Here is a 17695-nt window from a genome sequence, read left to right on the forward strand (position 1 = left end):
TGTTCCCTTAACTTTTAAAAACAATGTAATCTGGGCCTTATCATTAAGAAAAATTAACTTTTACCGTTGACAAAAAAATAATAGAAAAGGATCTAAAAAATTATAAAAAATGATCAAAAAATTATAATAAAGGATTCAAAAATTATATACAATGACCTAAAATTTACAAAAATGGATAAATTTTTTTTGATCATTTTATCTAATTTTTGAGATTATTTTTTATTAATTTTTAATTTAACTAATAGTTAAAGTTAATTTTTTTTAATTGAGGCCATATTTTATAATTTTTAAAAATTGAAAGAATAATTTACATAATAAAAAAGTTTAGAATTTATAATGCTACTGTTCCTAAAATTTAGAAAATAATTTGTTCATTTATTCATGATTTTTTGTATAAAGAAAATTTCATAATGATAACTGACATTATTAATATTGAAGAAAGAAGTAATGACACGTGTAGAACAAAAAATTGTTCAAATGCCAACTAAAAATCAAATCGATTTCAAGTACAGCAAGGGGAAAGGCAACTATAGTATATAATATAATATTAAAATATTTTTACCAATATATAATATATTAAAATATGAATATATTTTGTTTACCCAACAATAATTAAAATTATATCTTGCAACTAACTTAAGTTAATGAGTGGTAATGTGTTTGTTTTGTTTTTTCAGTACACAAAAATTTAAGTGAGTTGAGCCTCAAAAACTTACAAAAACCAGAACATATATTCATATTCAAAAAATGTTTATAGAGATACTCATATATTGCAATATTCTTGTTATTTGTACAAGTGGATGGGGTTCTTATTGTTATAATATAATTTCTTTTCTATCTTTTATGATTATTTGATATGATCTGATATTTTACAAATTTTTGGGTGAATCTATAATTTTTTTTTTGTTTTGCTAAATACCCATACTTGTACTCAGATTTAGAACTTGGTAAGTGGGCGTCAAATTGAAAACAACATGCAGAAGATATGGGGCAAGGGGCATAAATAACCCACAAATCAACGGGGGTACTTTCATTGTTATTTTTTATAAGTTAAATTTTAATATTTCCATGTTTGATTGAGATTTATAAATAATTAATTTTTTTATATAAAACTTATACGTAATTCTCTCTTTTATTATTTAAAATATTTGAGTGATTTTTTTACCAGCATTATTTATAATATTTGAATTAATCCATTTTTAAATTCAGCCCCCGACTTTAAAAGAATAAAATATAATTTATTATAATAATTATGATAAAATAGTGACCACCATATCACTGCCCCTTCCTTATTACATTTCTCATACTAAAATATCAAAAAATAGAACAGAAGGAGAAGGCACAGAGCCACCAAGGCAGGATGAGGGCCCGAGGCTATACTTAAACGACAGTGAGTACAACGAAGTCTCAAAGCCTCAACAATAGACGGAGGCACATACAGAAAGAGAGGCTGACCGATAATCCAGGTGGGTGAGTTCGCGTCACTGATTCTCTTCACTCTTTGATTTCTAGGGTTTTGTTTGTGTCCACTCTGCAAATCCGTCTTTCATTCTGTTCGGTTTTCGGGGAAAAAAAAGCTGACATTGGAAAAAAGGTTCTGTTGCGTAGATTGCATGTTCATGTTCCCCATTTATGTTCTTTATTTTTTTATTTTAATCTTCTCTGCAATAGGTTGGTGGCAAGGTTCTGGGTTGCTCTCCTCTCCAGTATTTTAATTAAGCCATTCATGGAATGCTGTTACTCGCTATTTTAGTGTGCTCACCTTTTGTTCTCCTTTCCTTCAATGTATTTACTCTTGATTCGTTATTTCTGGTTCTATTTGAGCATTAGCAGCGAAATCGTTCGATTTTTTTTCTTTTTATCATTAATTTAAATTGAAATTGATGTTACTCTTAGCCGTTAAAATGTTTACTCTACCAATCTTTCAGGATGTATCCTGAAGTTTTTATTTGTCAGTGTATGCTCGATTGCTGAGGAAGAAACCACAAGATTCTAAATTTTTTCATATGCCAGGATTATTTGCTTAATACATGGCCACAGCGCTTAAACTTCGTAATTGTTTGTAAATTTGTGTCGCGGGGAAAGGATTAAAATGCAACTTGGATTCGCTTTCTTGCAGTTATATATGTTGATTTGGTGCTTATTGTTAAGCTTCTTGCTTCGCTAATTACGCTTGCCATCACTTCTTTCAATTCTAGTTTCTACTTGGTATACTGCTGCGTATGAATAAATCTGTTTGCTTGTGGACTCTTTAATATAATTGTTACTTTAATGCATATGTGGAATATGTCATTTTTTTGCTCATTTAATTTCCAAAATTGTCATTTCAGGTTTCAGCTAGCAACTATATATATAACTGATTTACAACATTGATAGGCATATTTTGTCTATCAAACTAGTTTGTGACTAAGTTTTATGTCTGCGCTGGGTTTTCACCATGAGTGGTGCACCTAAGAGACCTCATGAAGAGACCGTTCATTGCTCATCAAAGCACCCGCATGATGATCCAGGTTCATATTCTAAATTGTCTTCATCTGTTTCAAATGAGTACCATGTGCCTTATGATTTAGGTCAAGATTCGAGGCTGTCAAAGACACCCCGTATAGAATCTCGTGATGCAGACAAAAGATCTCCTCTCCACTCAGGATATCGGATCCCATCTTCAGCGGAGTTGCATGTAGATCATCCTGTAGGTGCTGAAAACAGGATGGAATCAAGGGATTCCAAGGAAATTAGAGATCCACGGGTTGAGAACCGTGATGTAAAGACTGAGAAGAAGGAATTGCATGGTGAGGCAAGGAGGGATTCTCACACTTCTAAAAGTGATAAGGATCTACGTGTTGAGGGAAGAGGAGATGACAACAAGGATGTCAGATATGATCGGGACAGTCATAATGATTCAAAAGGTGACATTAAGACAGAAAAGGATGGTTATGGTGTGGTAAGTACCCACTTGAATTGGAAAGAATCTAAAGAATACCATAGGGGAAAAAGATATTCTGAGCCCCCTGGTGGAAATTTGGACTCCTGGCACATGTCCCGTGGAAATTCACAAGGCCCTCTTGAGGTTGGGAAGGAGGGTTCAACAGCAGAAGAGAGAGATTATATGGAAGCTCATGAGGCTGTTGGGGAGAACAGAGTTGATCCAAAAGGTGAAGATAAATTTAAAGAGAAAGATAGAAAAAGGAAGGAAGTGAAGCATCGGGATTGGGGGGAGAGGGAAAAAGAGAGAAGTGATCGTAGAAGCAGTACACCAGTAATCAATACAAGTGGTGACAACAAAGAATCTACCAAAGAAGATAGAGATGTTGAAAGGTGGGATAGGGAGAGGAGAGATCTTCCTAAAGACAGAGAAAATTTAAAGGAGAGGGAAAAGGACCATGTTAAAAGAGAATCATGGAATGGAGTGGAGAAACAGGCTTCACATATTGAGAAGGAAATTGGTGATGCATCAGTTAAAACGACAGAGCAAGAAAATGTTGTACCTGAGCAGAAGAAACAGAAAGATTTTGAAAGCTGGAAAAATGTTGATAGGGAGGCTAGAGAAAGGAGGAAAGAAAGGGATAATGATTTAGAAGGAGATAGACCTGAGAAGCGTATTAGGTGCCCTGACAAGGAATCAGATGATGGATGTGCTGATGGGGAAGGAGCAACAGAGAAGGAAAGAGAAGTCTGTAATTATAGTGTTCAGCAACGTAAGAGGATGCAACGATCAAGGGGGAGTCCTCAGGTGGCTAATCGTGAACATCGTTTTAGATCCCGCACTCAGGACAATGAAGGGTAATTTCCCCCTTATCTTGCATTTTCATTATTTAGAAACTTTATTATAAGTATCTTTTCCATTTCCAAAATAATATGAATTACTTATATATCGATTTCAATCTATACTGTATGTTACTTATATTAGCTGTAGCTGAAGCTTCAGAGTCTTGCCAGAAGTTTTGAATGATATGATTTGTTTTGGCAGTCTTTTTGTTTTTTTCTTATTTCATTTAGGAGGACAGTAATCTCTTCTTTCCGAGAGTTAATTATTCTTCACAGTGTAGCACAGTAGCAGTCAACAACTGATATCAAAAGTCTTTTGCATTTGCAAGTCGAATGTGCATGGGAATAATAATAATAAACTGCTTGAGTTATAAGTAAACGTTGCACCATTTAAATAAATCTTGTGGTAGTATATTTGAAGCACGACCTTACTTGAATAAAAACATTCTTATTAGTTATGTTATTATGCTATCTTATATCTTGGACCTTTGGAGGAATTGGCTTATGCTTTGGAATTCATATATAGTTATGTTTGTAATTGATTGTTACGAGAGCTCTTCAGTATTTATATTTTATATTCTTAAATAATATATAAAAAGGAAATTTATTAATTGTAAGACATATTGTTGATATGATTTTTGTTTCTAATCTGAAGTACCAGGTTTGCAAGAAAACTGATCATATTTAATTCTCATTTACTACTAATGCCCCATTAGGTAGCATGGAAGAGTTTTTGATGGAAGTGGAAGAGAAAGAGGAAGAGGAAGAGGAAGTGAGGTGGAAATGAGATTTTAAAACATGTTTTGTATGCACATGGAAGTGTGTCATTTTTTATGAAGGAAGTGAGGGCAGAAGTAGGTTCTGTGGGTATGGAAGTGGAAGTGAGATCCACCAATTTTGATGAAACCGGATTCTCTAGAGAAGTGAGATCCTTGACTCCCTGTACCAAAGAACCTATTTTTTCAGTTCCACTTCCACTTCTCCAATCCCAATTCTGTGCTACCAACGGGGCATTAATATTGACTGTTGATTCACAGACGGAATGTAGCCTTGGTATATTGGACAAGCTTTGATTCATCTTTCTTTCTTCCTCCCATATTCTTTGGACTTTGAATCACCTTTTCTCTTTTATATAATTGGTTATTGTAGATTTTATTAATTGATTTGTACTTGTGTTCTGTTTGGATATAAGTTTGTAGGCTGAATCTTTCTTGTAATTTGTCCTTATAATTGCTATCTGGTTTGTTTATTTTGCAGGTCGCAAGGTATGCTGTCAAATTTGGTTCACTAGCTTTAAGTTGTTACGCTTGTCATAGACTAACGAATATGTGCCCTCATGAAGCAACTTGGGTTAATCAGAAATTGCTTTAGTTGGAACACTGTTGCATTCAACTTTGAGGAACAGTAACTTGTTCAAAATTAATTGATCCTTTTGAACTTCCTATTGTTAATTTATGGTGTGTTACCTTGCGATGGCTAATTTATTTATTTATTTATTTTTTGCTTAAGAACGAGAGGGGCTGCATACCTTTTTGTAGACTTTGCTTTGCATTACCACTATATTTAGATTTCTGGTATTTCAGGGAAAGTAGAAGTATCATCTGTTGTTTATAAAGTTGGTGAATGCATGCAAGAACTGATAAAATTGTGGGAGGAATTTGTATCATCTCAAATGGAAAAAACTGGTGAAAGCACTGGTAGTGGTCCAACTCTTGAAATTCGGATACCAGCTGAGCATGTTACTGCTACTAACCGCCAAGTAAGATCATAATGCTTTGTATTATGGGTGAGTTTTTGTTTTTCGGGCAGGGGGAAATTGGTGGCTTTCTCCCCATATTGAAGACTTATCCTCCTTGTCGCTGCCAAGAAATTTTTATTTCTTTCTTTGTTTTGTTGACACACATTTATTAGCTTTGTGAAATGTTGTAGTTGTATCACCTAAGTTTGGATATAGTAGTTATATACTATAAGATGATCTTAGGATTGTGATTTTCTTACCATGTCTTTCCCTTCCCCTTCCCCTTCTCTACTTTTATTCAGTCTTTTCTTTTCACCTCCTCTTTTCCCAAAACCAAAAAAGATGCTCCTTCTGGTTTTATCACTAGGCCATGTGACTTATGATGCTAGAAGTGAAAGCTAATTTATTTGCTGTTGTGACTACAGCAAGTTTGTTTAGAAAGCGTTATGGTTTGAATTTTGTAAAATATGGTTGAATGGGAACTTCTATTTTGTTAAATGTTAAGTATTATATGGTTCAGGATTAAAAAAAAGAAAAAAAAATTACGCCATTCTTAGAGGTATAAAGACCTTTTATAATGCCCTTTCCCCCCTCCCTTTTGTTGTTGGAGAGGAGGGGAGATGTCAATGGTTGAGCTGATGGACTTATCTGGGGAGATGGAAGTCTTTTATTTGTTGTTTCTGTTTTGTTACTATATGTTTGAAATAATGATAGGATGAAATGTTAATGCATGTTTTTCTGACTAATGCTCGCCATGTCTTATGTTTAATTGATATGTTCAGGTTAGAGGAGGCCAACTATGGGGAACTGATGTGTACACATATGACTCAGATCTTGTTGCTGGTATGTATTGCTTAGAATATAAAGTTGTTAACTTCTGATTGCAAATTTCAGGAGGCTTCATGTTTTAAAATTTTAACTAGTGCTAGTGTTGCAATTTTGTTGCACAGTTCTCATGCATACAGGTTACTGTCGACCAACGGCTTCTCCACCTCCTGCAGCAATACAAGAGTTGTGTACTGTTATTCGGGTGCTGCCTCCTCAGGATTGTATGTCCATTAGCCCTATCATTCTTGACATAAAACATCTTGACTTGAAGGTCTGAAAGATGCCCGGTGGACTGTGGCTATATTTTCTAACCATATTTTGGTTTTAATGTTAATGTTAATGCTAATGATAATTTTTAAATCCCTCTATGGTTTGGAAGAAAGAGATGAGAATTAGTTTATTATTATATCATTGCTTGCTTATATGGTGAAAATTATATATCTTCTGGTTGACTTTTGGTTTTGCTATTGAGCACCATATGGAGTTGTCCTATTTTTTTTTTGGTCAGAATGGAGTTGTCCTATTTATTTGTTCTTTTCAGATGTCTGGAAAGTTGATATCAGCAAAAATGAAGCTGAAAATATGAAGCTAAACTTAAGTATAATAGATTAGTATGAAAGTAATGAGGGGAAAAGCCAATTGAGCAAATGAGTATTGGGGCTAGGTCAGATTTTTGAGGAGAATAAGTAGAAGCTATGGTATTTTTCCTGTGCTTCTGAACATTCCCTGAGGATGCTGTAGCATTAGAAAAAAGTAGTTGCTGGAATGCAGAAGTGGGGTTGTGGGGGAGGGAGGGAGGTGGAGAGAGAGATGGGATAATGGGCTAATGTTCCTAACATGATTGAATGTCTAATTTTTCAAATATCTGAATTTTCTTGATATTATCTATATAGAAGTTAAGCGATATGTTTTGTTGATTATCACGCTCTACAACCCAGTGGTGTGCAAGCCTCCATTAGCAGCTACGGTTGCCATTTACCAAACCTGGTCATGTCATTAATGATGTTATCAGATCTGATCACGTAATTGGTACCTTAATGGAGCCTCAAGGGCCCTTTCTTAATTAATTCTAGGTTGATCCAGATCATTTCTTCATTTTTCTGTTATGTCCTCCTTTATGTACATATTTTCTTTCCATTTTTTGAGCCCAAACAGTCATATGCTGACCAGCTGTTTTATGGGCCAACTAGTATGCTAATGCACGGGTGTACCTTAGACCATAGGCTTGTGCATCACATGAGTGTGTCCTCCTCTAGATGCTAGCTTGTGCGATCCTCATGGCATTCTAAGATTGTAGCAATGCCTCAAAACAAATTTTGCTTGTGATCCACTAACGTGACAAAATGTAATTACCAATAAAATAAACATTTCCCAAACCCAATGCAAATATACAAAGCAGAGAGCCCAAAACAAGCGATGCCTATCAAATCCTACCACTATTTATAACTTAGTGGCTTCCTTCAAAAAATATATAATGATTTATTTGTAATAGATTATGGGCCGGTTTTTGGCCCTAATTCATATTTATGCTCCTGCATCTTATTGAGGAGTAATCAGAACAGAATATTCAATCTATTGCTATTCTTGCTTCATCTAACCTTCAAGTTTTCAAGGTAAGACTGACGTGTCCCTATCAAGAAGGTCTAATTACAAGCGCATAAATTTGCTGGAGATTATGTTATTACAAATTGTATGAATTGAAGAATGGTAGGGAGAGAAGAATGAACGAGCAAGAAAAGGAGGAATAAGATTGATACCTTCTGGGCTGAGGTCTGTTATCTTTAGGATAGATTTACAAGGTTGAAATGAAAAATTCTGATGACATTAAATCTAATACTCAAAACTTAGTAATAGGAATAGGCAGAATTAGGAACATGTAATTTTTCATGAGGTTTAGACTTGGTCTTGAAATTTAAAGCATAAGGGTTGACTCTTAACAAAGAGGCACTCAAATGTGCTAATAATAGAGGAACTTCTTGTATCTCAAATAATCATGGCTACTGCAGCAAGTGTATTGGAACTTTGTTATTTATGTATCCGAATGATTTGCTTTAATTGATCTATGTCCTTTTAGGGGGAAATTAGCCATGCTCCTGTTTGTCTCCTACCTTTTATCTTTTGTGGTTATGGATATTACTGTTTCCGTCAGAGCTTTATTTGGATAATGTAAATATTTTGGTTTCATAACCAACAATAGGTTATATTTCTACCCTGAGAAACAATGTTCGCTCTCGTGCTTGGGGTGCTGCAATTGGTTGTAGTTATCGGGTTGAGCGGTGCTGCATTGTGAAGGTACTGACAAAATTACTGTAAACTTTTATTATAGTCCCCATTTTTTCCCTCAAGATATGTGATCTCTCATGTGCATTCTCATCTACCTGTTACATTATTTAGTTTACCAAGTCTGCAACAAATATATCATCCTTTTTTATCTCTTGTATACTTCCCTATCTCATTTATACTTCCCATATGTCTAGAGTTGTATACTAGTTCATGTTAATTTTTGGCCACATGCCTGTCTAATTGAGGACTTAATCTTTGGAAAAGCTTGTCCATGCCAGGGATGGTTCTGCATACTTCTCTATTCCTGTGTTTTTGCACGACCATGTGCATGTACATATTTATAATCCTGTTATTTGGTTGGGTTAGGCCATTGTCAATCTTTATGATTTGATGGTGATCTTAACTGTTTTTATTTCATTGGTTTTCAGAAAGGAGGTGGAACTATTGATCTTGAACCTTGCCTTACACATACATCAACAGTTGAGCCCACCCTTGCTCCATTGGCTGTTGAACGGACAATGACCACTAGGGCTGCAGCTTCGGTTTGTCCCTCCTCTTACAATTCCAAACCTTTTACCTATAGAACATTATTTTAGACTTATTACTATTTGGTCCTTTCGTGTTCTCTCCTGGATAATAGTTGAATTTAAATTCGTTTGTCTTTTACATTACAGTATTTGGATGTTGCATCTTTATTTCCTGATTTGTTCACTCTGTCATCTCCTTATATTATCCTTTTAATATTTTATATTGGTTGGTTTTATAGTTGCTGAATTTGTGGGATTTAATGTGGTCATTATGATTTTAATGTTAAATCCTATTGATGTAAAACTTTATTAATTTAACAACAACAACAACAACAAGCCTTTATCCCACTAGGTGGGGTCGGCTACATGGATTGCAAGACGCCATTGTGCTCTATCATTTATTAAGCTTTTAGAAATATTATTAATTAAGAGATCACGTTCAACAACTTCCAAGAGGGTTCTCTTAGGCCTTCCTCTACCTCTCTTAATCGGACTCAAAGTTATATGTTCCACTCTTCTCACTGGTGCCTCCCTTGGTCTTCTTTGTACATGCCCAAACCATCTCAACCGATTTTCTACCATTTTTTTCTCAATAGGTGCCACCCTCACTTTTTCACGTATGTGCTCATTTTGAATTTTATCTTTACGTGTATGTCCGCACATCCATCGTAACATTCTCATCTCTGCTACTCCAACTTTATGCTCTTGCTGTCCCGTTAGAGCCCAGCATTCACTACTATATAACATTGCCGGTCTGATAGCAGTACGATAAAACTTTCCTTTAAGTTTATTAGGCACCTTACGGTCACAAATAACTCCTTTAGCTTTTCTCCAATTAAACCACCCAGCTTGAATTCTATGTGAAATATCTCCACTGATTTCGCCATCATTTTGAATAATGGCTCCCAAATATCTAAACTTTTCCACTTGAGGTATGATTTGATCTCCCAATTTCACTTCCAAATTATTTTCGAATAGTCCTTTACCAAATTTACAATATAAATATTCCGTCTTACTTCTACTCAGACGAAAACCTTTCGACTCCAATGTCCTCCTCCATAACTCGAGTTTGCAATTAACCTCTTCTCTTGTCTCTGCTATAAGAACTATATCATCCGCGAAGAGCATACATTTCGGGATTTCCTCTTGAATATGTTCCGTCAAAACATTTAAAATCAAGTTGAACAAATAAGGACTCAGAGATGATCCCTGATGTAGTCCAATCTTTATAGGAAAATCCTTTGTTTGACCACTAGGCGTTCTTATACTAGTTTTTACCCCCTCATACATATCTTGTATGGCTTTAATATAAGCAATCCGTACTCCCTTTTTTTCCAACGCTTTCCAAAGCACTTCTCTTGGTATACGGTCATAAGCTTTTTCCAAATCAATAAAAACCATGTGTAGATCTTTATCTTTACAACGATACTTTTCCATTAATCCCCTTAGTAGATAAATTGCCTCTGTAGTTGATCTACCTGGCATAAAACCAAATTGATTCTCAGAAATACTTGTCTCCAATCTCAACCTGTGCTCAATTACTTTCTCCCACAATTTCATTGTGTGGCTCATGAGTTTAATCCCTCTATAGTTAGTACAATTCTGAATATCTCCTTTATTTTTATAAATAGGAATTAATGTACTTCTCCTCCACTCATCAGGCATTTTCTTGGACCGTAAAATCACATTAAATAACTTAGTTAACCATCTCACCCCTTCTTCACCTAAACATTTCCACGCTTCGATAGATATACAATCAGGTCCGTTAGCTCTACCATTTGCCATTTTCTTAAGAGCTTCCTTTACCTCCTTATCACAAACTTTATTAATTTAAATCAATAAGAAAATTAGAGCGCCATAGCTGCAGATTCTCTGGTTTGTCTCTTCATCAAAAGCATCAAACAGTTTGTTTCAGCCGTTTTATTCAATCTATGGGACATTTAATTCTTTTTTCGCTATTCATATTTTGTATGTAAATTTTTAAGTTTATGATGGAGATCCAAGAAAGCATGGTGAACTCGCTATTTAATAGTGTTTGAGGCAGTCTAGTATTGTTTTCATTAAGTTTTATTTAGCTTAGCCTTTCTGCTATTTTTGGGTTGTATCATCTTATTTGATGGCCTCCTTATTCATCAGAATGCATTGCGCCAGCAAAGATTTGTTCGAGAGGTCACGATACAGTACAACCTCTGCAATGAGCCTTGGTTTGTTGGCTTCAGTCTCCTATCTTTCTGTGCTTATATAATATTTGCTATTGCAAAAAGCTTGATAATATTTTCAAATGCCTGTTGTAAATATAATGCTTGATGTTAATTAAAAAAACAGAATATTCTGCATGTATCTTTTCGCATTAGAGATTTGATTACTTTTGCATCTGATTCGGATATGATTTACGTTCCTTGTGTGGATGATAGTGTCAACTCAAAATCTTATACTTTTTGTTGAAGCACCCGGACCCTATGACCAAATTACTTAAATTACTTTGGTTGGGAGTTGATGCTTACTGAACCCCATTCTCTTAAACTTATTTGCATGTGGTGCTGTCTTGTGCCTTTTCTCTCTTCTAAGAGTTTTTGAATAAGGTGTGTTGTATATATTAATTTAAGCTAATCTTGGGCCTTGATAAGTATTACTTGAGTTGAAGTGGTTCTTGCATGCTTCCTCACCTAGTAGTCGCCCTGCTATTCAAATAACAAAGATGGGTGAATCTATGAAGTTTAGTCTAGTATACCTGGATCTGTCTGGAATAAAAGGATTCTGTAGCTTGGTCCTGTCCTTTTAATTATTGGCATGTTTCTGAATCTTGATAAAGAGGCAGGTTTGATGATAGTACGTCATTGAATTACAATATTTATATTAAAATACAAGATGCAACAAATCTACTATTTTTTTTTTTAACTCATCTGAATTCTGGTTATGCTCATCAGGATCAAGTATAGTATAAGCATTGTGGCTGACAAGGGTCTGAAGAAGTCACTCTATACATCTGCTCGTTTGAAGAAGGGAGAAGTTTTGTATTTGGAGACCCATTCGCGCAGGTATATTTTGCTTTGCAGTTCCTGTGCTACATGAATGATTCCCATGGGCTTTTTGGTTACCTTAGACATGTGAGAGCATTGCTTAAATGGTGTACGCAACTAGAATATGCTTGTTTTGTGGAACCAAAAAGGATCGTTTTCCTTTTTTAACAAAATTTGAAGTTTGAGGCTTTGAACAAAATTTGAGTGCCTTTAGTCTTGCTAGTTCTTATAAGTAAGTTATTTTAACAAGAAAGTGACTGTTTAGTCTACGGAATTCAAGGAGTCCTTCGCAATAATCCTGAAAGGCTTACAGTCTGTTTTCTGCTGTAAGTCTGAGATTTTGAAGTCATGAAGACTCTTCCGTTGGATTTCTCCCCCTAATTATGAGTTAATTTCTTGTAGATATGAGCTTTGCTTTACTGGAGAAAAAATGGTTAAAACACCAGCATCACAATCACATGATGCAGACACAGAGAAGTCTCAAAATCACCACTCTCATTCTGCCAATGGTGATAAATCTGAAAGTGATAATGTCATGATTGATGTATTTCGATGGTCTCGTTGTAAGAAGCCTCTGCCACAGAAAGCAATGCGAACGATTGGGATCCCTCTGCCCCTTGAACATGTGGAGGTACTTAAAAAATCACGTATTTCGTTCATTTCACTTGCATTTGAATAACGTCTGTTGAATTATCCTCTCAATTGTAAGAAACTCCCTTACAATTTTTGGAGGTTTGCTGTTGCCTCATGCTTGCTCTGTTATTCCTATTTTCAGCCAATTGTTAAACTTGGTTTTTCATGCATTCGAATTCTAATAACTTGTGAGATCCGTGGTTCATATGAACTCTTGAACCTCTCTCTTGTGTGCCCCAAGATGCAAACTGTAAAGTATATGTAGCTCCTTGCCCTTGTTTTTCTTGTCCTGTTTTAACATTGCAACTTGGTTCTTGTGATCACAATGTTGTGTGGTAATATTGCAGGGTTCTAAATGATTGAAATTTTGATCATTGTGATTTTTAGGTATTGGAGGAGAATTTGGACTGGGAAGATCTACAATGGTCACAGACTGGTGTTTGGGTTGCGGGAAAGGAATATACCCTTGCACGGGTGCATTTCTTGTCCTTGCATTAGTTCATAGATTTTTTTCCCCTTTTTTTAAAAAAACTTTTTTTTAAGTGGGGTGGGAATTGGGATAATCTTATGTCACCATATCACATACAATTTTTTATGTATCTAGAACTCCATGCTGTTGTAATTTATAGGGCATAGCTGTTGGTGTTTCATCTATAAGAGAATTATATGGTGTAATTTATTTTTGTATTTATTTCTAGATATCCTTGCGTATGGACCGCTATTATTCATGGGTTGAAATGAGCAACAGAAATTGTGGGCATGGTCACTATAGAGAAGAGATGAATAAACACACAGCGCCAATCTTGTTTTAGATCAGAAATTGACTTGGCATGAGAGGTATGTGTTTTTATTAGACTGTTTAGGTGAGCTTATTTCAAAATCATTTTGACTAATCAATGTAAAAGGAAAAAGAATCTGCAATGTAAAATTAGGATCTCATCATAATTTGGATTCCTAAGTTTAATATTTATCTCATATTTCAGCACTGAAAATTTTTAAAAAGTCCTCATTTGATATTTGCACTTAGGATGCTCTTACTTGTCATTCTCCCTTGATTTTGACATGTAATAACAGGCTTTGAATATGTTTTTACGAAACCTTATCTCATCTTTAAAATTGATTACGTTTCTTATCCGAACATGCGATTTGATTACATTTCTTATCCAAACGCACGCTGGGTTTTGCGTACATTTTTATGGATAGTCTACCTCAGGGAGTGTAATATTTTTTGGGTCCATTTTCTCAATAATATTCGTCCATTTAGCTGTGGCAGAGCAGAAGGGAGATAGAGGAAATGCTCAAAACAAGACACTTTTGTATAAAATTATATATATCAATAAAATTTATTAAATACACTTTACAATTTTAATTTTTTAAAATAAAAATATAAACTTTAAAAAATGTAATTCATTTAATACTTTACTTATAAGAAAATATTAAGGTGAAAATATAGGGGGAAGGGTACTATTAGAAAAACATGATTAATAAAATTTATTTTGAAAAGTTAAATTTCTCTCAAAAGTATTTTATAATTTGGGATGAAAGTAGTATTTATTATTATTTTTTAAATACATGTCCTTTTGAGATAATTTTAAATACACGATTATATAACTAAAAAAAGGTGTAATCAATGCACATACATATATATAATTTAAATAACGGTTGCTTTGAATTTGATATGATTTTTTCTTCCAAGTGTAATATTCAACTAGAATTAGTCCCCCTGTGATGCATGGGAAAGATTTCGTCATACATGACTTAAAATATTATAATTTTAAAGACATTAATTTATTGCATATTACCACAATGGTTTTTTAATTTGTTAAACAGAATCTTCAACCTATACTATTTTCTTATTTATTTAATATTAATTACTTATATATTATTTTATTATTTTAGGATGATTGTATCATTTATTTAAAGCATGCAGACGGAATTATATAACAACTTTGTACGTTCTAATGTACAAGAAAATATACAAAAGAAATATGTCTCTCTTTTAATAAATGAAAAAAAGCCATAGCTAAAGAATTTCAATGGTGAGAAAATAAAATAAAACAATTTAAATTTCAATGGGCTTTTATTTTATTTATAAAAAAGATGTCAGATATTCAAGAAAATAAAATTTATATCTTATTGATGCGAATTTCATTTGTGTGATGCCATCTCGTCGAATTGATTATTTCTTATCTCACAAGCATCAAACCATTATTGTATAAAAGTTTATATAATGGAAAAAAACATGAAAAAAAAAAAAGAAAGGGAGAAGAGAGAGATATCCAAATGAGTTCATGTAATGAATGAGGGACATTAATGCCATGTACTATATGATGGAATTGGGATTAGAGAAGTGGAAATGGAAGCGGAATCCAAAATTTGAGTTGTTTGATATGACAGAAGCCATTTTCACATGTAACTCACTTCCATCAATTTTGATGGAATTGTGTTCCTTGCTCATACATATGGAATTGAAATGAGTTCTCAAGAATTGAAAATTTTAGGACAATAATACCCCAGCTTATGAATTTTATTGACAACATTACCCCTCCTCCAAATTAAAGCAAACCCTATGTAATATTAGTTTGAGAAAAGTAAGGGGAGGAAGGAGAGATTTTAGTTTGATTTAAAAACATAGGCAAATAGAATTATAACATTTTAATAGAGAGAAAGTGAAAGAGAAAAATAAAAAAAAAGAAAAATTAATTAAAAACTTTCAACCATATTTCTCTATTTTTTAATATCAAACTCATCAAAATATAAACAATATATTAAAATGATGCCAAAAATTTAGATAACATTTGTCATTTTTTTTAATTTGTCAACTACATGGATATTAAAAAAATATTAGTAGCAACCTGAAATTCAAAATTTATTATCCTTTGCAAATTAAAAATATAATAAAAAACTTATTTTATTTCATAATTTTTTTATTCTAATACATGTTAAAATTTTAAATAATACCTTATTTTATTTTATAATCTTTCACCTCGTTATATTTAAAACTTAGTCTAAATAAGAATGCAAAGAAATATTTAATAATTTACTATTCATAAGAATTAAAAAATTTAACAACATACTATAGCTCATAATTTATTACCCCATGTATAATGCATTGTTATAACTCATTTAAAAAAAATTTAAAAATAAAAATGTAAAATAAAAAGACAAATTAAAAATCTAAGAATTTCATAAAATTCAAAAAAATAAAAAACTGAAATAAAAATGTTAAAAACATTTTTTATGTTGTTAATTTTTTAATAAATATATTTTAATAATTTATGATTAAAAATATTTTAAAAAATATATGTTTTTGAAAAAAAATAAAAATATTAAGTGTAATAGATGTGCAAATATTTTAACAACATTTTTTTATAACAACATATTATAACTCAGAATTTATAAACCCATATATAATGTGTAGTTATAAGTTATTTAAAAATATAAAATAAAAAGATAAATTATAAAACCTAAGGATTTCATAAAACTCACAAAAATAAAAATCTGAAATAAAAATATTAAAAACAGTTTTTTATGCTGTTAATAAATATATTTTAATAATTTATTATTAAAAATATTTTTAAAAATGATTTTTTTAAAATAAGAAAAATATTAAACGTAATTGCCTCGTACTGTATATTTACTGTACATGTACAGTAAAAAGCAATTAACAGGCACGGACCACGGCATGAGCTCCGCAAGTATGAAAGGGGAAGAAAACGGGGGCAACATTGGTAATCCACTGTTCATAGATTGTTCCCAAATTTATTTAGATGTAGATATATCGATGTACAGTGCACTAACAGGATACTTCTAGTTAAAATCAAGAGGACAAAAAAACAAAAAAGGAAAAAAAAGTAAAAACCACAGTGTCATTGGAATTGTATTTTCCCGATGACCACTAATCCCTGTCTGGTTATCTAAGGAATTGGTGAAGATAAGTTAGAGGATTTTGAATTAAGAAAAGAAAAAAGCTAAATTACAATTAGCCATATTACAATTGGCATTTTCCCTTGGAATGATGTCAAATTTACGGCTCTAGTTGCTTACAAAGCTTTCATCACAGTTTTGTGTTCCTTTTAATGGTTATTTTCGAGCTCTTCAGGATTTTAGAATGAAACAAACTATGTATTTGCATGGTGGAGGTGGTAGCTCCAGGGTCCCCCATAGCAATGCAGACGCTGAGTCTTAGAGGAGAGAGATAGTGCAGTTGGTGGCAACATCAGACAGCAAAATGGTAGGTCGATTTTGGAATTTTGCTCAAAGAACAGAGTCACTGCCAACTACATTAAAGGTATTCACGAGACAGGACGAGAATGAAACACCCTTATCTTGTGTCTCGTATTTTAAAAAAAAAATTGAGACTGAATTTTTTTTCTCCCATGATTTGTCCAGAAAATCATTTCATCCAGTTAGAAATTGGGACAGGATTTGGATGTCTCACTGTCCTAATAAATCGAACAATGTCAGAGAATGATCTGAATAATAATATTTATTAAAATTTTAAATTATATGATTTATTAAATTTAAAATCAAAACAATACAAATACATAAATCATAATTTAAAATCAATTATTGAATCGCATTAGTCACAATTACACATTATGATAGCAATTACAAGTAATTTTTAGGCTATAAGAGCAACAACAACAGACAAGGCAAGCACAACAGCAAATCATTGTTCTTCTATTTTAGTTGAGATGTGCTAAGTTAATTACTCTTCTGAAAATAAAACAAAAAATATGATATAAAAAAAAGTTATTACATGAATAGATATAAGAATAAATTATATTAATATAATTAATACATTATAAAGAAATATATCACCCTAATTACTCTGTCATTAAAATTATCAATATAAAAAATTTTAATTTTATATAAGATTTGCAAGTGTTGAAATTATA

At 32.8% G+C, this 17695-nt stretch overlaps 1 protein-coding gene across 1 annotated transcript; it reads left to right on the forward strand.

Moving 5' to 3' along the window:
• The first annotated feature begins 1327 nt into the window (after window positions 1-1327).
• Window positions 1328-13522, forward strand: LOC129311453 (uncharacterized). The gene is made up of 12 exons (XM_054953787.1): window positions 1328-1466; window positions 2331-3780; window positions 5023-5030; window positions 5349-5524; window positions 6286-6346; window positions 6454-6552; window positions 8529-8623; window positions 9043-9156; window positions 11278-11345; window positions 12069-12179; window positions 12564-12792; window positions 13182-13522. The coding sequence occupies exons 2-12, from the start codon at window positions 2438-2440 to the stop codon at window positions 13290-13292; spliced, it is 2415 nt and encodes an 804-aa protein (XP_054809762.1). The 5' UTR covers window positions 1328-1466; window positions 2331-2437; the 3' UTR covers window positions 13293-13522.
• Window positions 13523-17695: the final 4173 nt, after the last annotated feature.

Source organism: Prosopis cineraria, unplaced genomic scaffold, assembly GCF_029017545.1.
Source record: "Prosopis cineraria cultivar Desert tree isolate PC_DT_omini unplaced genomic scaffold, ASM2901754v1 PC1, whole genome shotgun sequence".
Classification (NCBI taxonomy): Eukaryota; Viridiplantae; Streptophyta; class Magnoliopsida; order Fabales; family Fabaceae; genus Prosopis; species Prosopis cineraria.

Coding starts and splice junctions, on each gene's coding strand:
- LOC129311453 (XM_054953787.1), top strand. CDS start 2,438: ATGAGTGGTGCACCTAAGAGACCTCATGAAGAGACCGTTCATTGCTCA. Junction 9,157..11,277: donor CCACTAGGGCTGCAGCTTCG/GTTTGTCCCTCC, acceptor CTTATTCATCAG/AATGCATTGCGCCAGCAAAG. Junction 12,180..12,563: donor TTGGAGACCCATTCGCGCAG/GTATATTTTGCT, acceptor AATTTCTTGTAG/ATATGAGCTTTGCTTTACTG.